Source organism: Olea europaea, unplaced genomic scaffold, assembly GCF_002742605.1.
Source record: "Olea europaea var. sylvestris unplaced genomic scaffold, O_europaea_v1 scaffold1641, whole genome shotgun sequence".
Taxonomy (NCBI): Eukaryota; Viridiplantae; Streptophyta; class Magnoliopsida; order Lamiales; family Oleaceae; genus Olea; species Olea europaea.
Genome location: NW_019234064.1, coordinates 79,817 through 104,232, shown reverse-complemented (window position 1 = coordinate 104,232; position 24,416 = coordinate 79,817). Strand labels below are relative to the sequence as shown.

The 24,416-nt window shown below is 35.3% G+C and overlaps 4 protein-coding genes across 5 annotated transcripts; 3 read left to right on the top strand and 1 right to left on the bottom strand.

The window, feature by feature from the left end:
• Positions 1-542: 542 nt before the first annotated feature.
• Positions 543-2,404, top strand: LOC111377355 (pentatricopeptide repeat-containing protein At4g02820, mitochondrial-like; the record flags this gene model as incomplete). Its single annotated transcript, XM_023000438.1, has 1 exon — positions 543-2,404. A coding segment is annotated over one exon (1,305 nt), but the record flags the coding sequence as incomplete, so codon positions are not given.
• Positions 2,405-7,029: 4,625 nt separating this feature from the next.
• LOC111377356 (mitochondrial Rho GTPase 1-like) lies at positions 7,030-8,411 on the bottom strand. The gene is made up of 4 exons (XM_023000439.1): positions 8,166-8,411; positions 7,944-8,076; positions 7,323-7,466; positions 7,030-7,232 (listed from the first exon to the last, which is right to left on the bottom strand). The coding sequence occupies exons 1-4, from the start codon at positions 8,369-8,371 to the stop codon at positions 7,044-7,046; spliced, it is 672 nt and encodes a 223-aa protein (XP_022856207.1). The 5' UTR covers positions 8,372-8,411; the 3' UTR covers positions 7,030-7,043.
• A 766-nt stretch (positions 8,412-9,177) lies between these two features.
• Positions 9,178-11,940, top strand: LOC111377353 (pentatricopeptide repeat-containing protein At4g02820, mitochondrial-like). The gene is made up of 2 exons (XM_023000435.1): positions 9,178-9,528; positions 10,266-11,940. Exons 1-2 carry the CDS (start codon positions 9,217-9,219, stop codon positions 11,520-11,522), a joined length of 1,569 nt encoding a protein of 522 aa, XP_022856203.1. The 5' UTR covers positions 9,178-9,216; the 3' UTR covers positions 11,523-11,940.
• A 5,814-nt stretch (positions 11,941-17,754) lies between these two features.
• LOC111377352 (DNA repair helicase XPD) lies at positions 17,755-24,388 on the top strand. Of its 2 annotated transcripts, XM_023000433.1 has the most exons (12): positions 17,756-18,381; positions 18,739-19,019; positions 19,848-19,930; positions 20,027-20,430; positions 20,755-20,948; positions 21,085-21,265; positions 21,391-21,515; positions 21,899-21,988; positions 22,654-22,732; positions 22,812-22,888; positions 23,522-23,630; positions 23,932-24,388. In XM_023000433.1, the coding sequence occupies exons 1-12, from the start codon at positions 17,848-17,850 to the stop codon at positions 24,046-24,048; spliced, it is 2,274 nt and encodes a 757-aa protein (XP_022856201.1). In that variant the 5' UTR covers positions 17,756-17,847; the 3' UTR covers positions 24,049-24,388. The 2 variants fall into 2 exon arrangements, with proteins under 2 accessions (XP_022856202.1, XP_022856201.1); XM_023000434.1 differs by lacking the exons at positions 22,812-22,888; positions 23,522-23,630; positions 23,932-24,388 and having other exon boundaries at positions 17,755-18,381; positions 22,596-22,718.
• Positions 24,389-24,416: the final 28 nt, after the last annotated feature.

Sequence of the window (24,416 nt, the reverse complement as noted above, 5' to 3'; positions counted from 1 at the left end):
TTTTTTTTTTTTATGTGTGCGCTTTGTTTATCTATGATATTATGTGGCCTTAATGGATGAGTAACTAAACGAGCCAAATAGATATGGATATTCTCTGTCGAGTTTGAAATCATGACTAAGAGAGTTACGGAGATAATATTGTCAAGGCTTGTTTTTTTAATTTTCAAACTTAAAAATTCATGTTTTAGGGGGGAGTTCTTCTCAGTGAGTAGAGGACTTCTCCAAAGGGCTGTACAATTTGTTTATTTGACTAGCTTGTACTTCCTGTATTTTTGTGTTACTTCTTGCATTGGATGGGATAAAACAAAGCTCAGAATGTGGTAACTCTCCCAAGGCTTTATTGGGGGCGAGCATTTTTGTCTGCCTGCTAAAGTTGCGTATATTTTACCCTAATTTCTGCTAATACATTTTCTATTTCTATGGAGTGGCTGTGTCATTGAAATAACATTGTCGAACTTTGGGAATTTGGGTAAATTCAATTAATGATTATCAGAGTACTGAGTGACGACAGTGTTCCACTTTGGTCAAAATCTTTTTGATAAGTTTATTCACTTCAAAATGTGCTTCTCACTTTTTTTGTGTTTGTGAAGATTTGCGAGTGGATGAGGATACAGGATGATATCAAGCTGGTACCCGGGGACTATGCTGTCCATTTAGATTTGATTGCAAAACTTCGGGGTATAAACAGTGCAGAGAAATTTTTTGAAGATCTGCCTGATAAAATGAGAGATCAAGCACCTTGTAGTGCCCTTCTTCATACCTATGCACAGCATAAGGAAACAGTGAAAGCAGAGGCTCTGATGGAAAAAATGTCAGAATGCGGTTTCTTGAAGAATTCTCTTCCATATAACCACATGATATCTCTATACATCTCTACTGGGCAATTGGAGAAGGTTCCAGATATGATTAAGGAGTTAAAGAAGAATGGTTCACCTGATGTTATCACATACAACTTGTGGTTGACAGTATGTGCTTCGCAGAACTATATTGAAACTGCTGAAAAGGTTTTTCTTGAGCTAAAGAAGGCAAAAGTAGATCCAGATTGGGTAACATATAGCACATTGACCAGCCTCTACATCAAGAATTCACTCAAGGAAAAAGCGGAGTTTGCTTTGAGGGAAATGGAGAAAAAGGTTTCTAGAAAAGTCCGAGTTGCTTATGCATCCCTGATTAGTTTGCATACTAGCCTGGAAAATAAAAATGACATCCACCGCATATGGAAGAAGATGAAATCCACTTTCCGCAAGTTGAATGATGTTGAATACACATGTATGATTACTTCCTTACTGAAACTCGAACGAATTGAAGAAGCTGAGAAACTTTACAAGGAATGGGAGTCTGTTTCTCCAACCAAGGATTCAAGGGTTCCGAATTTGCTTATTGCTACTTACATCAGCAAGAATGAAATGGAAAAGGCTGAGGCTTTTCACGATCAGATGGTAAAGAAAAGCATGGTATCAGGTTATACCACTTGGGAGCTTCTTACTTGGTGTTATTTGAAAAAAGGACAGATGGGAAAAGTTCTTGATTGTTTCAAGAAAGCTGTTGGTTGTGTGAAAAAATGGAATCCAGATGAAAAGATGTTGCAAGAGGTATTTAGGATTGTCGAAGAGCATGGCAGTGTTGAGGGCGCAGAGCAATTGATAATTACTCTTCGGAGTGCCGGCCATGTAAAAACAGAGGCTTATAATTCTCTTCTGCGAACTTATGCAAAAGCTGGTAAAATGCCACTTATAGTAGCAGAGAGGATGAAAATGGACAATGTAAAGTTAGATGAGGAAACTCAGAGACTTCTAGAGCTAACGAGCAAAATGAGCGTTGGTGAACTTCCACACACTCTCTCTTAAGATGATATACTAATCAAATTGATTGGGGTTGAAGTCCTATGCAAACCAATGGTTGGATTGGATTAATGATTTTTGATTAATTGTTTATAACCGGTTTCAGCTGAATCCAAACAACTAGTGTGTTAGATTTGATTTCAGTGATGATTTACACTCAGCTTTCACAGCCTATCAACCAAGAGATGTGCAATGAAGAGGGGGTGGCTCTTGGAAATCTTCATCCCTGTCTATTTTCATCTGTGAAACAGTGAAAGGGAACTGTGTGAGTTAATCAAATCGTTCAATTATCCTAAGTTGAATTGTTGCAATTTGTAATAAGAAAGTAGTAAATAATGCCAGATATGATGGAGAAACCTAACTGGGTAAAAAGTCCGGGACTAAGCCTATTATTTTCACTATAGATAATATGGATTTACAGTTAGATGTTGCTTAGCCAATTCCATTAGACTTCTCGATCTACTTCCTGAAACCTTAAAGATCTTGCTAACATAATCAGCTCTCAGTTTTCAACAATTGTTTCTTTCAAGTGAATCACTAAGAATGACCAATACTTGTACTCTTTTTGCGCTTGTAGTCCAACCTCTCTCAAATTTCAGCAGCTTTTAAAGTTCAATTGAGAAAGTACCCTTCTAAGGGTGTTTAGGAAGTATGTGTTTTGGATTCAATGGATTCGATGTTTTTCTTCCAATCTGTGGTTGTTTAATCTCAAGAGTTAGTGGATTGAATCAATACATGAACAAGTTATTGGACCCTCAAAAAATGTTATGAATGTGTTATAAAGAAGAGGCACAATGAACGACGACACAAAATTTCGTGCAAGGCATTGAGTATTTATAGTTAAGGACAATTAGGTAGTTTGGATCGTGTAAAACTCTGCAAAAACATGAAGTAGGGTTTTACACATAACACTATCGCTTGAGTGAGGAGCTAGCAACAAGTGAGCGATTGTCCGTCGCAAGCGAGGAGCTAGCAACGGGTGAGCGATCGTCAGTCGCTCGTTCGAGCGATGGGCTACAGGCGAGCGACTGTGTTCCTATTTTTATCACTCAAGTAGCGTCCATATGATTGACTAGTGAAATTGCTATGTCTCTTCTTTCCTTATTCGGAAATCGAACCCTACTTATCTAACTCAACTATACAATATTACAACTAACTCCTTCACTTTTTACATGTCTATTTCAATCATTTTGTTCACATAATTGTCAAGTACATAAAGCCTAACAAACTCTCTTTTTGGCATTTTATGAAAAAAAAGTATACAATTAAAGTCAAGGCAATAAAAACACAAAAATCTAATCTACCCAAGCTCTATTTTTCGCATTCCTTATTATACCTGTTTCCTGAAATTAACAACTCAAGTACTAAGTATAAAAGTGCGTGATACAGAAAATATAGTAATATAGACACATGATCATAAATAAGCATACTAGAATAGGAAGTAATACAAATGTCCATTAAAACACCAGTCAAAACATTAATATTACAAAACATCAAAAACTCAAACAACTATGCATTATGATGTGGAATGCAATGAAATTAATCAATCTTCCCCTCACTACAAACTCGAATCAATCAGTCATTTCGCTCCCTCGAACATGCAGTTGTCTCTCAAGATATAAAGTATAATGATATAGATGATATTAGTCTCCCCTTATATACTTTTCTCTTATCGAAATAATTACTCTCCCTTTTTGTCTCAAAAGACGAAGAGATCAATATAAAAAAAAAAAAATCAATATACAATAACTCAAAATATGCAGTTGATAGCATGCACAAACATAATCAATAATCAGTAAACCTTTCCACGTACTTAGTTCAAGTGAACATCGAGTAAATTATATAAGTAACTCATGTGAGTAAAGTGTCCTAATCCTTTGTAAGTAGAACTCCAAACATTAATTTTGTGAGAAGGTATATGCTAAACATCAGCGTCAATAAGTTTATTCCCTTACTTGTGAAAGTCAAATAATTTAAAGCACATTAGGAGCATTCAATAAAGGCTCATTTTGTATGAATATTTTCTTTTCTTTCCCCGACTTCGAGCATGCATAAATTTTTTATACCTTTAAATATATTTTAAACTTATCATATTTTTTACATCTTAATTGCATATCATTCTCCATTAAACAACAATCGACCATAGACACCTAGTTATGAGAAACCTCGCAGGCCTAATTATTCGAGTCAAATAGGCTCCAAGAAAGAATATAATATATTGAGCTTTTTATTACATGGAATAAAGTTGAGCTTAAATATAATAAATAAGGTCAATTCATGTTTAAAGTCATATTACCAACATGTAACTACCATCCCAAATCTCACATACGTGGTTGAGTCTCACTAACAATATCACAGTATGTGTAGTATAGTTGGTACATGAAGACACCCATACTAAATACTCCATAATTACGTAAGCAAGCAATAAAAATTATGCTATAGCTCATCAATTAAACACGTGTTTGGTGACAGCACACAAGTTTAAGCATATCATATATCGTGCTGTAAGAACAATTTCCCTATTTCTTTTTCTTTTTTCTGTATTTTTCAATTTTTCAAATTTTTTATTGTTTTTATTTTTAAAACATTAATGCACCAACACAGAAAAAATGTCAAACACAAAAAAAAAATAATAATAAATGTGCATGAGACTTCTACTTAAAAAAGAATAAACAAATTTGATGCATGCATAAATCAATGACATACTAATAAAGCATAAGCATGTACCAGAAATACCTAATCAGTTAGGTATGCAAACGTTCTTACCTTTAAAAAGCACCATAATCTATTTCAAGATTTTTCAAATCATTTTTCTTCATCCAAACATGTCTAGTGATAGGAATATTCCTAATCATCTGTATCATTTACATTGTCAGTTGACTTACTTGATTAGTAAGGAAGTCAATCTGACCAACAAACTTCTAATTGTTGTTTCTATTGAAGTTCTTGTTTCTATTTAAGTTCAGTAATTTATGATACCTAGGTCTTATGTGAGAGATAAACCTAGGATCAAAGTTATGTGATCGTTGATTTTCATTCCTGGGTTGGTGGGTTCTACGCTATCTAATAGGCCTTTGTCTAATAAATCCCCTATTTTTAAGTTCAGGATTAGGCACATATTTAGGCTAATCAGTAGCAGGGACAAGTGTGATCTTGGACGTAGCAGTAACATTATGATCTTTCTTCTTATATCCTATACATCTCTTATTCCTAGCAGGCTTCCTCCATTCCTAAGATATTATCTAGCTCCATAGAACCATTAGAACCACTTGGAAAACTCTAGTTCGCTTAGAATATTCTTATTATCAGTTTGAGTCCCTCAGGGCCACTAAACTGAGTACCCGACTATAAACTTTAGGGTCCCATGGGATTAGTCGAGGTGCTCGTAAGTTGGCCTAGACACCCACGATCATAAAAAATAAAAAAAGCACATTCTTAATTTGGTTTTCTAAAGTTTCGTTTTCAATGATCAATTCACTAGCTCTCCTAGAAGCTTTCTTAAGCTCACTTGTGAGATTCTTAACCTGAGTATTTAAAGATTCGTTCATGAATTTCAACTCACTCAGGGTAATTTCTCTTTCTCCAACTCGAGTTCGTTGACCTTCGTATCTAAGGCTTTATTTGTTGTTAGAATCTTAATGCTCTCCACATAGATTCTATTCATAAGCTTCATGAATATCTCCCTCAGTATTAGAACCTTCCTCTGATTCCTTACCACTATCTAGGTCCTCAGTCTTGTCACTCTCTTGTCAGTTCACTCCTAATCCTAGCAGTGAAGGAAATGTATTTCCCATTCTCCTCACGAGTAGATTTTTACACTCTGATTGTACGAAGCTAGACTCGTCATTAGTGAGAATAACATTTATAGCCTTATCATGTTGTCTCTTGTTGCTAGGGCACTCACTTCTAATATGGCTAAAACCTCGAAAATTATAATATAACACAGATTTAGAACTCTTATTAGACTCACTAGGGCCATTTTTATGCTTCTCTCGAAGTTTTTTTTATTCCTAAACATTTTTCGAAGTATGCTAACTCTTCTTCATTAGGTGAACCTGAATCTGAAGACTTTCTACTACTATTCCTCACAGTGTTAAAGACCAAAGACTTGTCGTTTATAGGTTTAGCTAATGTCAGCTCACGAGTTTGGAGAGATCCAACCAACTCTTCCACCTTAATGAAGTCTATATACTTACTCTCCTCAATAACCATGATTTTAGGCCTAAATCATTCAGGTAAGGATCTAAGGATTTTTTTGATTATCTTAGGCTCTAGGATTTCTCAACTAGGTTAAAGCTAATATTAATCATGTCATTTAGGCTCGCATAGAATTCATCAAAATTCTCATCCTCTTTCATCCTAACCCCTTCAAACTTAATGGTCAGCATATGCAATTTAGAGTTCTTAACAGATTGAATCCCTCATGTGTGGTTTGTAAAATATCTCAAACCTCTTTAACTATCTCACACATGAACACTCGTCTAAACTCTTCAAGGGACATAGCCATAAAAAAGGCATGCAAAGCTTTAATATTCCAATTGCACTCATCTAAATTTGTCTTTGACATATTTGCTACAGGAGTGTGGATGACAACACCATTAACAATACTAGTGGGGCAGACCAACTATTAACAGTGCCAAAGGAGGCAGTCAGGCAGACCAATCATTTACTATGGTCAACCAAATATGTTCATCCAAATATGTTCATCCATAGGTTTTAGGAAAGCTTTCATTCTAACTTTCCAATGCGCATAGTTCTGCCATCAAAATATAGCGGGACGGATAATGAACTACTCTTCTAAATAAACTAAGTTTAGGACACGAATTTAGGCTCTGATACTACTTGAAAAATTTCTTAGAAGGATCCAGATTACTGATTTAGTTAGACCTTACTTGCGAAATTATACAATTAAAAGCAACAAAGTCATTTTTTGGTTGTTTCTAGATGGTTAATCAATTTGTCCAATTATCCTAAGATGAATTGTAGTAGTCTGTAATAAGAAAGCAATAAATAACACCATATATGTTGACGAAGAAACCCAACTGGGTAAAAACTCTGGAATCAAGCCAGTTATTTCCACTATAGATTATTTCTCCTTACATAGGATGTCTCGTTATGGAAATGAAAAAAAGGAGAAAAAGAAACAGATTTTCTTTTCTTGTTTTAAGAAGAGCACAGTTACAATAACATGGTGAAATGAAATTAGAAAAAGACCTGAAATTCATTCAATTCTTCATCATTGAGAGCACTATCCATATCAAGATCAAAAAGAACAAATATCCTCTTCAATGCTCTCATGCAACGTGGCTTCAAAGCTTGGGTTTCTTGATCAAATAGTGGGGCTGTTGGATGAAGGACTGCCTTCTGGGCATAGTAGAATACTTCTGGAATCTACAAATAGATTAAAAATATCACAATTGTCAGGGCAGTCTCACTCTTGTAAGAATAATGAATCAGCACAACTCAATTATTAATGCAAACCTGGAGCAAGTTAGCAGCTGAACATTCTATGCAAGTCTCAATCTCACGAAACTGTCGCATGATTGGAGCCATCACAATGTTCAAATTATACTCTTCATCTCGTCTATCTAGCTTGCAACCAACTACAACAACCGGTACCCTGACCTAAGCAACCACACATATAATATATATACACAAGTGAACACACATCAGTAACACCTAGACGTATCAATACAATATAATAGCATATTTTTTTCTTCAATCTAGATCTTGTCCACATGTCGAGTCTAGTGAAAAGGCAATTTCATAGTGACATAGTTTTATACTACATAAAGTAGGGAGATGATAAATGCAATCCAATAATTGATGCCTGCTCACGTTATTTCACATTGCGTGAGGAGTTTCAAAATTAAGTCTTGGAGATCAAATATAGTTTCCAATAATTCATTAAAAGCAGTGAAATATAGTAGCTTTATAACCTATGTATATGGCGCTTTTCTTTCTTTTTTGCCCCTTCCTAATGGTAATAAATCTTGGTAAAAAAGCTATAATGGTGTTCTCTAAATAAAGAGGAGCATGGACGACATTAAAATCGCACTTACTAACTCAATGATGTAACGTAGTAGAGATCAAGAGTAAAACCTCTAATCGACGAAGTTCATAAAGCCAGAAAGAACTGATGCGATTGAGTGTCGTCGGCTGATCGCATGCATATGTCAACACAACCGCATCAGCTCGCTTCAACTCTTCAGCAAGCCTCCCTCTATTCTCCAAACTATATATAGAAACAACACCAAATCCAATTAATCCACTCGATATAAATTCAGTACTGAAATTCGCAATCGAAAAATACAAAATTCGAACCTGGATGAGGTGTCAATGATAGTGATGGGGACATTATCCGGATAGAAATCGGCAGGGAGGCGAGTAGGTGGCAGCACCGGAGGAACTTCTCGAGAGAAGGTTTCGGAGGCGGCAGCGGCAATGAGACTTGACTTTCCGGTGGCTCGATCACCGACCACAACTATGCGGACGCTGGTGCGGCCGCCGGGAATAGGTCCTCCAGGCATGGATTTGACTTATTCTAGTAGAAAATATGGGAACAGGTAGTATTACACTTGTCCTGTTTATATAAATAGAATAGAAAAATTACATCCTGAATAGGATTTTATTTTATTTTTTGAGAATTAGTTATTAAAGAATAAAAAAGTTTTAAATCTACGTGTAAAATATTTTATTTTGTAAATATGTTATTAAAAATAAGTATAAGAAATATAGAGAATCAAACAAAAGAAAAAAAAGGGGGCGGAGTGGGGCTTTGCCATTTCCGAATGCTCCATAAACGAGTCGAGCTGTTATGTATATAAGTTGGAAATGCCAATCGAATAATGAAAATGAACAACTTGCATGAGTTGGGTCTCGAGGAGGAAAAATGATATTTTAACTTAAAATAAAAGAAACACGATCACGAATGATTCACCAGCCAATATTTTTAGCAATGAACTAGTTTGCATGGTAAGCCAAGTTCAGCTTGATGGAGTGACAAGTCGAATAGCTCGAATCGATCTATTTAATATCCTAAAATAATTGAATAAAGTACTAGAATTTATTTAATATTTGAATCGAAGTTCTGTATCTGGGTACCAGAATTGAGTAACATGAAAGTAGGATTTTTTCTTTAAAAATTTATTTATAGAAAATAAAAAAAGTGTTACTAAAAAGGCAAGTATAAAAAATGTGTTACAATCATTATTCCATTTTAGTACTACTTGCTAAAATATTTCATTTCAGAGGCTATTATTTTCGACTGCCCCAAGTATTCCCGTAATGAAGCCCAATTATATTTGGGCTTAAATTTGTTCTTCTTCATAAAATTAGTCACTACCCTGTACTCATTAATAGAAATCTCTCAAAAATGCTGTCTCGCCTCGTTCGAACGTCGATAGCCGCCGCGACCCAGCTATCAACTAAAACAGCAGCCTTGGCTACGGTGGCGGAGCCTTTAACCGATGAGGGAAACACTGTTTCTTCCACTAGTACTAATCGTACCACTGCTGGCGGCAGGGACACTTTGGGGCGGCGGCTTTTAGCTCTGGTGTATATGAAGCGCAGCGCCGTTGTAACGATACGGAAGTGGAAGGAGGAAGGTCATGTCGTCCGAAAGTACGAGCTCAATCGTATCATTCGTGAGCTACGAAAGCTTAAGCGTTACAAACATGCTCTTGAGGTAATATACATACTTGTTTTCATACCTATGTTTCCCTCTTGGTTGAAACTTTGGATTTTGGATTATTTGTATCACTATTATTGTTAGTATCTTTTTTATATAATTTGGATTTGATAATAACTCCTGAAATTTCCGATTTGTATTACATTTTTTTTTTTTATGTGTGCGCTTTGTTTATCTATGATATTATGTGGCCTTAATGGATGAGTAACTAAACGAGCCAAATAGATATGGATATTCTCTGTCGAGTTTGAAATCATGACTAAGAGAGTTACGGAGATAATATTGTCAAGGCTTGTTTTTTTAATTTTCAAACTTAAAAATTCATGTTTTAGGGGGGAGTTCTTCTCAGTGAGTAGAGGACTTCTCCAAAGGGCTGTACAATTTGTTTATTTGACTAGCTTGTACTTCCTGTATTTTTGTGTTACTTCTTGCATTGGATGGGATAAAACAAAGCTCAGTATGTGGTAACTCTCCCAAGGCTTTATTGGGGGCGAGCATTTTTGTCTGCCTGCTAAAGTTGCGTATATTTTACCCTAATTTCTGCTAATACATTTTCTATTTCTATGGAGTGGCTGTGTCATTGAAATAACATTGTCGAACTTTGGGAATTTGGGTAAATTCAATTAATGATTATCAGAGTACTGAGTGACGACAGTGTTCCACTTTGGTCAAAATCTTTTTGATAAGTTTATTCACTTCAAAATGTGCTTCTCACTTTTTTTGTGTTTGTGAAGATTTGCGAGTGGATGAGGATACAGGATGATATCAAGCTGGTACCCGGGGACTATGCTGTCCATTTAGATTTGATTGCAAAACTTCGGGGTATAAACAGTGCAGAGAAATTTTTTGAAGATCTGCCTGATAAAATGAGAGATCAAGCACCTTGTAGTGCCCTTCTTCATACCTATGCACAGCATAAGGAAACAGTGAAAGCAGAGGCTCTGATGGAAAAAATGTCAGAATGCGGTTTCTTGAAGAATTCTCTTCCATATAACCACATGATATCTCTATACATCTCTACTGGGCAATTGGAGAAGGTTCCAGATATGATTAAGGAGTTAAAGAAGAATGGTTCACCTGATGTTATCACATACAACTTGTGGTTGACAGTATGTGCTTCGCAGAACTATATTGAAACTGCTGAAAAGGTTTTTCTTGAGCTAAAGAAGGCAAAAGTAGATCCAGATTGGGTAACATATAGCACATTGACCAGCCTCTACATCAAGAATTCACTCAAGGAAAAAGCGGAGTTTGCTTTGAGGGAAATGGAGAAAAAGGTTTCTAGAAAAGTCCGAGTTGCTTATGCATCCCTGATTAGTTTGCATACTAGCCTGGAAAATAAAAATGACATCCACCGCATATGGAAGAAGATGAAATCCACTTTCCGCAAGTTGAATGATGTTGAATACACATGTATGATTACTTCCTTACTGAAACTCGAACGAATTGAAGAAGCTGAGAAACTTTACAAGGAATGGGAGTCTGTTTCTCCAACCAAGGATTCAAGGGTTCCGAATTTGCTTATTGCTACTTACATCAGCAAGAATGAAATGGAAAAGGCTGAGGCTTTTCACGATCAGATGGTAAAGAAAAGCATGGTATCAGGTTATACCACTTGGGAGCTTCTTACTTGGTGTTATTTGAAAAAAGGACAGATGGGAAAAGTTCTTGATTGTTTCAAGAAAGCTGTTGGTTGTGTGAAAAAATGGAATCCAGATGAAAAGATGTTGCAAGAGGTATTTAGGATTGTCGAAGAGCATGGCAGTGTTGAGGGCGCAGAGCAATTGATAATTACTCTTCGGAGTGCCGGCCATGTAAAAACAGAGGCTTATAATTCTCTTCTGCGAACTTATGCAAAAGCTGGTAAAATGCCACTTATAGTAGCAGAGAGGATGAAAATGGACAATGTAAAGTTAGATGAGGAAACTCAGAGACTTCTAGAGCTAACGAGCAAAATGAGCGTTGGTGAACTTCCACACACTCTCTCTTAAGATGATATACTAATCAAATTGATTGGGGTTGAAGTCCTATGCAAACCAATGGTTGGATTGGATTAATGATTTTTGATTAATTGTTTATAACCGGTTTCAGCTGAATCCAAACAACTAGTGTGTTAGATTTGATTTCAGTGATGATTTACACTCAGCTTTCACAGCCTATCAACCAAGAGATGTGCAATGAAGAGGGGGTGGCTCTTGGAAATCTTCATCCCTGTCTATTTTCATCTGTGAAACAGTGAAAGGGAACTGTGTGAGTTAATCAAATCGTTCAATTATCCTAAGTTGAATTGTTGCAATTTGTAATAAGAAAGTAGTAAATAATGCCAGATATGATGGAGAAACCTAACTGGGTAAAAAGTCCGGGACTAAGCCTATTATTTTCACTATAGATAATATGGATTTACAGTTAGATGTTGCTTAGCCAATTCCATTAGACTTCTCGATCTACTTCCTGAAACCTTAAAGATCTTGCTAACATAATCAGCTCTCAGTTTTCAACAATTGTCTCTTTCAAGTGAATCACTAAGAATGACCAATACTTGTACTCTTTTTGCGCTTGTAGTCCAACCTCTCTCAAATTTCAGCAGCTTTTAAAGTTCAATTGAGAAAGTACCCTTCTAAGGGTGTTTAGGAAGTATGTGTTTTGGATTCAATGGATTCGATGTTTTTCTTCCAATCTGTGGTTGTTTAATCTCAAGAGTAAGTGGATTGAATCAATACATGAACAAGTTATTGGACCCTCAAAAAATGTTATGAATGTGTTATAAAGAAGAGGCACAATGAACGACGACACAAAATTTCGTGCAAGGCATTGAGTATTTATAGTTAAGGACAATTAGGTAGTTTGGATCGTGTAAAACTCTGCAAAAACATGAAGTAGGGTTTTACACATAACACTATCGCTTGAGTGAGGAGCTAGCAACAAGTGAACGATTGTCCGTCGCAAGCGAGGAGCTAGCAACGGGTGAGCGATCGTCAGTCGCTCGTTCGAGCGATGGGCTACAGGCGAGCGACTGTGTTCCTATTTTTATCACTCAAGTAGCGTCCATATGATTGACTAGTGAAATTGCTATGTCTCTTCTTTCCTTATTCGGAAATCGAACCCTACTTATCTAACTCAACTATACAATATTACAACTAACTCCTTCACTTTTTACATGTCTATTTCAATCATTTTGTTCACATAATTGTCAAGTACATAAAGCCTAACAAACTCTCTTTTTGGCATTTTATGAAAAAAAAGTATACAATTAAAGTCAAGGCAATAAAAACACAAAAATCTAATCTACCCAAGCTCTATTTTTCGCATTCCTTATTATACCTGTTTCCTGAAATTAACAACTCAAGTACTAAGTATAAAAGTGCGTGATACAGAAAATATAGTAATATAGACACATGATCATAAATAAGCATACTAGAATAGGAAGTAATACAAATGTCCATTAAAACACCAGTCAAAACATTAATATTACAAAACATCAAAAACTCAAACAACTATGCATTATGATGTGGAATGCAATGAAATTAATCAATCTTCCCCTCACTACAAACTCGAATCAATCAGTCATTTCGCTCCCTCGAACATGCAGTTGTCTCTCAAGATATAAAGTATAATGATATAGATGATATTAGTCTCCCCTTATATACTTTTCTCTTATCGAAATAATTACTCTCCCTTTTTGTCTCAAAAGACGAAGAGATCAATATAAAAAAAAAAAAATCAATATACAATAACTCAAAATATGCAGTTGATAGCATGCACAAACATAATCAATAATCAGTAAACCTTTCCACGTACTTAGTTCAAGTGAACATCGAGTAAATTATATAAGTAACCCATGTGAGTAAAGTGTCCTAATCCTTTGTAAGTAGAACTCCAAACATTAATTTTGTGAGAAGGTATATGCTAAACATCAGCGTCAATAAGTTTATTCCCTTACTTGTGAAAGTCAAATAATTTAAAGCACATTAGGAGCATTCAATAAAGGCTCATTTTGTATGAATATTTTCTTTTCTTTCCCCGACTTCGAGCATGCATAAATTTTTTATACCTTTAAATATATTTTAAACTTATCATATTTTTTACATCTTAATTGCATATCATTCTCCATTAAACAACAATCGACCATAGACACCTAGTTATGAGAAACCTCGCAGGCCTAATTATTCGAGTCAAATAGGCTCCAAGAAAGAATATAATATATTGAGCTTTTTATTACATGGAATAAAGTTGAGCTTAAATATAATAAATAAGGTCAATTCATGTTTAAAGTCATATTACCAACATGTAACTACCATCCCAAATCTCACATACGTGGTTGAGTCTCACTAACAATATCACAGTATGTGTAGTATAGTTGGTACATGAAGACACCCATACTAAATACTCCATAATTACGTAAGCAAGCAATAAAAATTATGCTATAGCTCATCAATTAAACACGTGTTTGGTGACAACACACAAGTTTAAGCATATCATATATCGTGCTGTAAGAACAATTTCCCTATTTCTTTTTCTTTTTTCTGTATTTTTCAATTTTTCAAAATTTTTATTGTTTTTATTTTTAAAACATTAATGCACCAACACAGAAAAAATGTCAAACACAAAAAAAAAAATAATAATAAATGTGCATGAGACTTCTACTTAAAAAAGAATAAACAAATTTGATGCATGCATAAATCAATGACATACTAATAAAGCATAAGCATGTACCAGAAATACCTAATCAGTTAGGTATGCAAACGTTCTTACCTTTAAAAAGCACCATAATCTATTTCAAGATTTTTCAAATCATTTTTCTTCATCCAAACATGTCTAGTGATAGGAATATTCCTAATCATCTGTATCATTTACATTGTCAGTTGACTTACTTGATTAGTAAGGAAGTCAATCTGACCAACAAACTTCTAATTGTTGTTTCTATTGAAGTTCTTGTTTCTATTTAAGTTCAGTAATTTATGATACCTAGGTCTTATGTGAGAGATAAACCTAGGATCAAAGTTATGTGATCGTTGATTTTCATTCCTGGGTTGGTGGGTTCTACGCTATCTAATAGGCCTTTGTCTAATAAATCCCCTATTTTTAAGTTCAGGATTAGGCACATATTTAGGCTAATCAGTAGCAGGGACAAGTGTGATCTTGGACGTAGCAGTAACATTATGATCTTTCTTCTTATATCCTATACATCTCTTATTCCTAGCAGGCTTCCTCCATTCCTAAGATATTATCTAGCTCCATAGAACCATTAGAACCACTTGGAAAACTCTAGTTCGCTTAGAATATTCTTATTATCAGTTTGAGTCCCTCAGGGCCACTAAACTGAGTACCCGACTATAAACTTTAGGGTCCCATGGGATTAGTCGAGGTGCTCGTAAGTTGGCCTAGACACCCACGATCATAAAAAATAAAAAAAGCACATTCTTAATTTGGTTTTCTAAAGTTTCGTTTTCAATGATCAATTCACTAGCTCTCCTAGAAGCTTTCTTAAGCTCACTTGTGAGATTCTTAACCTGAGTATTTAAAGATTCGTTCATGAATTTCAACTCACTCAGGGTAATTTCTCTTTCTCCAACTCGAGTTCGTTGACCTTCGTATCTAAGGCTTTATTTGTTGTTAGAATCTTATTCTCTCCACATAGATTCTATTCATAAGCTTCATGAATATCTCCCTCAGTATTAGAACCTTCCTCTGATTCCTTACCACTATCTAGGTCCTCAGTCTTGTCACTCTCTTGTCAGTTCACTCCTAATCCTAGCAGTGAAGGAAATGTATTTCCCATTCTCCTCACGAGTAGATTTTTACACTCTGATTGTACGAAGCTAGACTCGTCATTAGTGAGAATAACATTTATAGCCTTATCATGTTGTCTCTTGTTGCTAGGGCACTCACTTCTAATATGGCTAAAACCTCGAAAATTATAATATAACACAGATTTAGAACTCTTATTAGACTCACTAGGGCCATTTTTATGCTTCTCTCGAAGTTTTTTTTATTCCTAAACATTTTTCGAAGTATGCTAACTCTTCTTCATTAGGTGAACCTGAATCTGAAGACTTTCTACTACTATTCCTCACAGTGTTAAAGACCAAAGACTTGTCGTTTATAGGTTTAGCTAATGTCAGCTCACGAGTTTGGAGAGATCCAACCAACTCTTCCACCTTAATGAAGTCTATATACTTACTCTCCTCAATAACCATGATTTTAGGCCTAAATCATTCAGGTAAGGATCTAAGGATTTTTTTGATTATCTTAGGCTCTAGGATTTCTCAACTAGGTTAAAGCTAATATTAATCATGTCATTTAGGCTCGCATAGAATTCATCAAAATTCTCATCCTCTTTCATCCTAACCCCTTCAAACTTAATGGTCAGCATATGCAATTTAGAGTTCTTAACAGATTGAATCCCTCATGTGTGGTTTGTAAAATATCTCAAACCTCTTTAACTATCTCACACATGAACACTCGTCTAAACTCTTCAAGGGACATAGCCATAAAAAAGGCATGCAAAGCTTTAATATTCCAATTGCACTCATCTAAATTTGTCTTTGACATATTTGCTACAGGAGTGTGGATGACAACACCATTAACAATACTAGTGGGGCAGAGCAACTATTAACAGTGCCAAAGGAGGCAGTCAGGCAGACCAATCATTTACTATGATCAACCAAATATGTTCATCCATAGGTTTTAGGAAAGCTTTCATTCTAACTTTCCAATGCGCATAGTTCTGCCATCAAAATATAGCGGGACGGATAATGAACTACTCTTCTAAATAAACTAAGTTTAGGACACGAATTTAGGCTCTGATACTACTTGAAAAATTTCTTAGAAGGATCCAGATTACTGATTTAGTTAGACCTTACTTGCGAAATTATACAATTAAAAGCAACAAAGTCATTTTTTGGTTGTTTCTAGATGGTTAATCAATTTGTCCAATTATCCTAAGATGAATTGTAGTAGTCTGTAATAAGAAAGCAATAAATAACACCATTTATGTTGACGAAGAAACCCAACTGGGTAAAAACTCTGGAATCAAGCCAGTTATTTCCACTATAGAAAATATGGATTTATAATTAGATGTTGCATAGCCAACTTCACTAGACTTCCCGATCTACTTTATGTAACCTCCAAGATCCTACTAACACAACTAGCTCCCAATCTTCAACAATTGTCTCTTCCAATTGGATCACCAAGTATGACCAATTCTTGTACTTTTCCTGTACTTGTAGTCGAACCTCTCAATTTTCAGCAGCCTTTAAAGTTTAATTAAGAAAGTACCTTCCTAAGGGTGTTTGGAAAGTAGGTATTTTGAATTCAATGGATTTGATGTTTTTCCTCCAATCTGTGGTAGTATAATCTTAATAGTAAATGGATTGAATCAATACATGAACAAGTTCTTGGACCTTCAAAGAATGTTATGAATGTGTTATAGAAAAGAGGTACAATGAACAACCACACTTAATTTCGTGCAAAGCATTGGGTATTTATAATTGAGGACAATTAAGTAGTTTGGATCGTGTAAAACCTTGGAAAAAAGCGAAGTAGGATTTTATGCGTAACACTGTCGTTCGAGTGAGAGCGATAGGCGAACGATGGGTTTCTGTTTTTGTCGCTCGAACAATGTTTAGGCGATATGCTAGCGAAATTGCGATGTATCTTCTTTTCTTATTCTGAGCTCGAACCCTAACCTGTCTAGCTCAACTATAAAATATTGTAACTAACTCCTTAACTTTTTACAACATGTTTATTTTAGTTATTTTGTTCACAGAATTGTCAATTACATAAAACCTAATAGGTTCAAACCAAATCGCTTATACATAATATGTGATTAAACACTTGATATCGACAATGAAAATCTAACTCGCTATGGACATATACTTGACACAACAAATGAGTGATCTCGATATTTATCCACATGAAGTTCGTAACAGGATTCTATTACTTTCAAAGTTTCTGTCAAACACGTAATGAGATATTAATCTACCAAGAGAAAATTTCAAATAGACATTTATTTGGTACAACTCGCTTGAATAATCATTGGATAATTTATTGATTTTCTTAGACAAATAGACTTCCAAAAAAAAAAAAACAAAGGACTGTGAAACTCAAACATTAATTGAATATCAATCGTTCAAACTGAAAAAATAAAACCATTATTTTTTAATAAATAAATTAAAAAAATGCCAAAAATAGGAGTTAAAGGTTAAGCCAAACGGCGTCGTCTTTCGAGTTCTAGGACAGACTGGAATCTCTCTAAGTTCTAAACCCTCTCTCTGTAAACTACCTCCACTTCCGGTGCCACCACCCACCGGGAAAATGAAGTTCCAAATCGAAGACGTTACTGTGTACTTCCCCTACGACAACATATACCCGGAGCAATATGCGTACATGGTGGAACTGAAACGTGCCCTAGACGCCAAGGGCCATTGCCTGTTAGAAATGCCGACAGGTACCGGAAAAACAATTGCCTTACTCTCCTTAATCACAAGTTACACGCTTTCGAAGCCCTCCAATCCGGTGAAACTCCTTTACTGTACTCGCACAGTACACGAAATGGAAAAAACCCTAGCTGAACTCAAATTGTTGCATAATTACCAGCTCCACCATTTGGGCCCTTCTGTACGGATGCTCGCACTCGGATTGTCGTCGAGGAAGAATTTGTGCATAAATCCGAGTGTTGTTTCAGCTGAGAATCGGGATTCCGTGGATGCCGCGTGTAGGAAGCTTACAGCTAGTTGGGTCCGGGCTATGGCTATAGAGAATCCGAATGTTCGGACTTGTTCCTTTTTTGATAATTATGAAAAGGCTGCCTCTGATGCCATTTTGCCTCCTGGTGTTTATACTCTACAGGTTCTGCCCCGTCTTCTTCTTCTTCTTCATTTTTTTTTTATTACTCTAATGAAATTTAGCTATTTTCTTGATTTTTTAAATTTTCTTATCTGTTTTTGGTTATTTGTAACAATATATACGGGACTTAAGTTCTTGAAACATTTTGAATGTTTAAATTTGTGAATGTGGGAGTTTTTGGTGCATTTGCTGCATAAAATATTTAGTGTTGGATGGCAAGAGATTTTCTTTATGAATTCAATTGTTGACAAATATTGAGGATTTGCTACAATAAACCAGTGGTGCAGAAATTGGAAACATTTCTGCTATTTTAATATCAAAATGAAATTGACTTATGGTTTGTTTTCCCAACCATCGAAGGATTTGAGGGCATTCGGGAAGGAGAAAGGGTGGTGCCCGTACTTTTTGGCACGGCACATGGTGCAGTTTGCAAACGTGGTCGTTTATAGCTATCAGTACCTGCTCGATCCCAAGGTTGCTGGAATCATATCGAAGGAGATGCAGAGAGAGTCTGTTGTTGTTTTTGATGAGGCTCACAATATTGACAATGTGTGCATTGAGGCACTCAGTGTCAGTGTAAGGAGTCAGACACTTGAAGGCGCAATGAGGAATCTTAATAGGATGTCTCAGGAGATTGATAGGTTTGTGCTTTTGTTACTGTCTTTATGTAAAATTGCTATCTTTTTTTTTAGTATTTTGGCTAGTATGCTCAGAGTATTTCGAATATTCACAAATTTTTATGTCATGTTCTAAGAAGCATATTCATTTACGATGCACCTATACGTACACGAATGTTCAACACAATACTGACACGTGATTTTCAAAAAATAAAAAAATAAAAATAAAGTGACAAGACATGTCATCTATATGTCATTAAATTTTTAAAAAATTTTCATTTATATAGTATAAATTTACTTTTATATTTGTTATTAATTTTTCCTAATAAAATCTTTTAAATATAAGTACCTATTTGTTATTTAATAATAACATTGAGTTAAAAATATATAATATTTCTTATAAAGAAAGAAAAATGACCATGGTAAAGTGTCCAAGGAGTGTTGGTATTCGACACGGACGCCTAATTAATTAGTCCATGCAACAGAGATCTTTACCGAACTGGCATTGGAATATCAATTCCGAATATGACATTCTTGGAACACTTTAATAAAGAATATGATTTTTAACCACGGAAATTATTTACAATTTTACACAATAAAAACAATTACATTTTTTGAAATTCTTGGATTTTTGTACAATCTCTGTTTTGCTTTTGATCGATTTTGAAAATTTTTATGACCATATTATTAACTGTTGAAAAGGTTGTCTTTTTACATGGCTTTTTGTATCATGTTTCTAGTTGAAGTTACTTCTGTGCATTAGTTGTTGATAATTTTAAGGAGTGAAAAAAAGGCTATTTTTTGATAGTTCTCTTCTGTCTTAACTTTAACTTTGTTTAACATGGTAGGAAGGTTAAAGGCCACCGATGCTGGTCGATTGCGTGCAGAATACAACCGGCTTGTTGAAGGTTTGGCACAAAGGGGAAACCTTCCGAGTATGTTGAGTTAATGCATGTTCATTGGATATTAGGCATTCTTTTTCTAAAATGATTTCTGTTACTCACGTTGAATATGCTTTTCTGTCCTTGCAGTTGGTGACACCTGGTTTGCAAATCCTGCGTTACCCGATGATATTCTTAAGGAAGCTGTGCCTGGAAACATAAGGCGGGCAGAGCACTTTCTATCTGTTTTGCGTAGATTAATCCAGTATTTTAAAGGGCGATTGCAAACTGAAAATGTTGAAAAGGAGGGTCCTGTTTCTTTCGTTGCTTCAATCAACACACAAGTTGGGATTGACCAGAAAATGTTAAGGTTTTGTTATGACCGCCTTCACTCCCTCATGTTGACTTTGGAGATAACTGACACGGATGAATTTTTACATATCCAAACAATTTGTGATTTGGCTACGCTCGTGGGGACCTACACTCGGGGATTTTCAATTATAATTGAACCTTTCGATGAAAGAATGCCACATATACCTGATCCCGTGCTGCAGGTTTGTTGAAATTAGCAATTTAGTTATTTATTTTTGATTGGTCACCAAGGAAACAAGTAACCCCCGCATTACTCTTCTTTTGATTAATATTCTGGTAGATTCCAGTTATTGAGGTCTGTTATCTGTAAAATTATCTGCTCTTGGCCAACTCTGCATTAGTTATGATCTGGAGGCTGTGTTGGTTTGAGTTCTTATCGCCAATTAATTACATTTTCTTCCATTTCAATGAATGTGCTCGCAAATGTTTTATGCAATTCTGAATTACTTGTTTTGGTCTATCATAGTATCAGAATTGCTGATGAGATGCTAATATTGGAATTACAGCTTTGTTGTCATGATGCTTCTCTTGCCATAAAGCCTGTATTTGAACGATTCCAATCAGTAGTTATTACCTCTGGGACTCTCAGCCCCATTGATCTTTACCCTCGTCTTCTCAACTTCAATCCTGTGGTTAGTCAAAGCTTTACCATGTCTTTGACGAGGGATTGCATATGTCCAATGGTTCTCACTCGTGGAAGGTAAAATAATTGAATAATGTTCTCTTCTCATTTGCTTTTTAGAAATTCCATGTATTGTTTATTTTATTATACTTTCGGTAGAAGAATTCTTGCACCATTAGCTATATAATTATTTTCTTCTTGCTTATTATTTCAGTGACCAGCTCCCTGTAAGCACGAAATATGATCTGAGAAGTGATCCTGGTGTTGAGAAAAACTATGGGAAACTTTTGCTTGAGATGGTGTCTGTTGTCCCAGATGGAATTGTATGTTTCTTTGTTAGTTATTCTTATATGGATGGAATCGTCAATAGTTGGCATGAATCAGGAATTTTGAAGGTACTTTTGGAAAAAAGAAAAAAAAAAATGATTACTCCTTTTAGTATTCTTTTTAAAATTTTGTTGAAGATGTCATTCTGATTTATGTTTGATATGCATTCTTTTCACCTTTAAATGTGTTGCAGGAGATAATGCAACATAAACTAGTTTTCATAGAGACTCAGGATGTTGTTGAAACGACATTGGCATTAGATAATTACCGTAGAGCTTGTGATTGTGGACGAGGTGCTGTTTTTTTCTCTGTTGCCAGGTAGCTTCTTCCACCTCTGGCAGTTGATTCCCCACCCCATGCATCCCATGGCAGGATTTCAGTCTTAGATCAATTAATAATTCCTTTTTGATGAAAAGAAGAATTCAGTATAGAAGGAAGAAGTTACAAAGTGTAGGATGGGAAGTGCTCAAGTACATGAGATAAACATCACTTTTCAGGAACACATTTGTTAGATTTCATTGACATCTGATAGATGTATTTATGTGTAAATCTGAACTACCTTCATCAAAAAGAGGACAGAAGCATCACTTCATCTTTATGCCAAAACAATTTTAACTAAGAGAGAAATCTTGAAACATTCTAGCCACTTCAGCTCAAGTTTCCATTTGAAACATTGCTATATCTTACGCTTCCATTTGCAGGGGAAAAGTCGCAGAAGGTATAGACTTTGATAGACATTATGGAAGACTTGTCATCATGTTTGGTGTTCCTTTCCAGTACACATTAAGCAGGTAAGTTGTTACAACTCCTTTGATTACTTGCCCCCTAAATTTTTTTTTCTTGCATTATTTTGCTATACAACACTGGTTAAAGATTTACCTTTGATTTTTGCACATGAATCAATGCTCGACACATTCACCAGCTTGAGAAATCTGGGAAAACGGTAGTATATTTATGAATTAATTTATTAACATTTACTTTGCATACATCCATGGCCTCCAAAGGAATAGTTCAAGACATCTAATTTTTTTTTTCATGAGATGAATATAAATTTTCCTTCATATTCTTTTGCTGCAGAAACTTTATCACAGTTCAGTATAAATCTTTAGGAAGGGCCAAAATACCTGGATTTCTTATGTTTTTCAAAAATAATCAACACGTACAATAGGATGTTCGGAAGGGATATTGACTGGTGTTGGGTTTGTTTGTCTTTTTAGAATCATTTTTCATGGGAATGATGACAGAAATCACTGAATAGTCTTTGTAAGCTCAATTTTGATTTGGACATTGCGAAGTCTCTTATTTATTTGATTCATACTGATTTTTGTAATTGATCCTGCGAAAAATTCATTGATAGTACACTTCTCCTATCCTTCTCCATCTCGGTTTCTTCTGTAGTTTATGAAGTTACGATTCTTCCAAACTGTGTGCGGCTTCATTAGTGTCGAATTTGCAGAATATTACTTGCAAGACTGGAGTATTTAAGGGAGACTTTCCAGATAAAAGAGGGCGATTTTCTGACTTTTGATGCTTTGGTAATATTTGGCTGCACTCACATGCTTTGGGTACTTGCATGCTTTACTATTTCTTACACATTTTCACATTGATTTCCAGAGACAAGCTGCTCAGTGTGTAGGACGAGTTATCCGTTCAAAGGCTGATTATGGGATGATGATATTTGCTGACAAGAGGTTTGTATCCTTGTTTCTGATTTTGAAGTTATGAACAGTCGCCTCTAAGCTCTAGTGTCAATCTGGAATATTCATTACGAGCTGCAGTATAACAAAAAGGGACTTTCTTCACAGTTTTTTTGTAACCATAGTTTTAATATGCCATAATTAACAAGTTTCTAATGCAATTTTTTGTTGTGTATGACTTCATAATTACATATAAGCCATTTTCTAAAAATTATTCGCATGTTTTGTTGCATTATGTATGCTAATGACTAGACAGAGTGCTGAAAGTAAACCTTTAGAAGAGCCAGCAATACTGTTTTTTATATAGTAAGTGATATAATAGCTAGCCCTGGACTGTATGTAATAGAACTCTTGAATAAGTGAATTAGACTGTGAACTAGATACCGTTCAATTGCTCAAATATAGATAATTAAGGTGCATCCAATATGGTAAGCAAGTTTTAATTGTGGTAAAATAATGCGCAGAAAGCATGGTCTAATTCCTTTTAAATAATTAAGTGTGATATCTACAACTTTGATTCAATGTTAATGCATGTTTAGTGTAGTAATTTATTGAGCTACTCAGTATACAATAATGATTGCTTTTATTTATTTACATGCTAATTTATTGGATTGCTGATGTGTTTAGATATAGCCGTCATGACAAACGCTCTAAGTTGCCTGGATGGATATTGTCGCATTTGCGTGATGCGCACCTGAACCTGAGTACTGACATGGCTGTGCATATAGCAAGAGAGGTATGGTATTATTTGCATCTTGCATTGTTTTTCTGTTGGACATATACTGATAATAATGCAATGTGAAGAAACACTAAATTTTTTGGAGTAAACTTCTCTGGTAATGTGTGCTGGTTTATATCGAGAATACCACCACCACCATTTTATAAGGTGACGGGGGCGTAAAACTGAGTAAACTTGCTGAAATTCTCAATTCGGTATTATCTTACACAATTCGCATGGGATCAATTCTCTTATCACACGATGATAGCTAGCAGGCCATGATTATTATTAAGTATTTTTTTCTTCCATAAATGTGCAGTTCCTAAGGAAGATGGCTCAGCCATACGACAAGACTGGTGCAATGGGGAAGAAAACCCTTTTGTCCCAAGAAGATTTGCAGAAAACTGGCAATGGCATCGGGGAAATGTTGTTTTGAGAGTTTATTCATCATTTAGTTTTCAGCTTTTTGGTTATGATTTACGGTTGCAGTGGAGTTGGTTTGTTAATGGAAGGAAAAGCTTTGTGCACTTCCTATTGTGGGACGATGCTGGAATGGGTCGAGGCAGTTGATCTGAAGGTGTTGAACTTTGCTAGATGACTGAACTTGTGGATTTCTGCACAATGAATTTTTTCATCATCTTGTAGATGAAGTTTTAATAGTACCTCGTATCCATATCGTTCTTGTACTATTATATTTAAATCCATAACGAAAAATTCAATGTACATTTCTACCACTAGTTAATTATATAGGGTGCAAACTCAATGGCGATTTTTCTTTTCGGCCTGCATACAGTTTAATTTCCA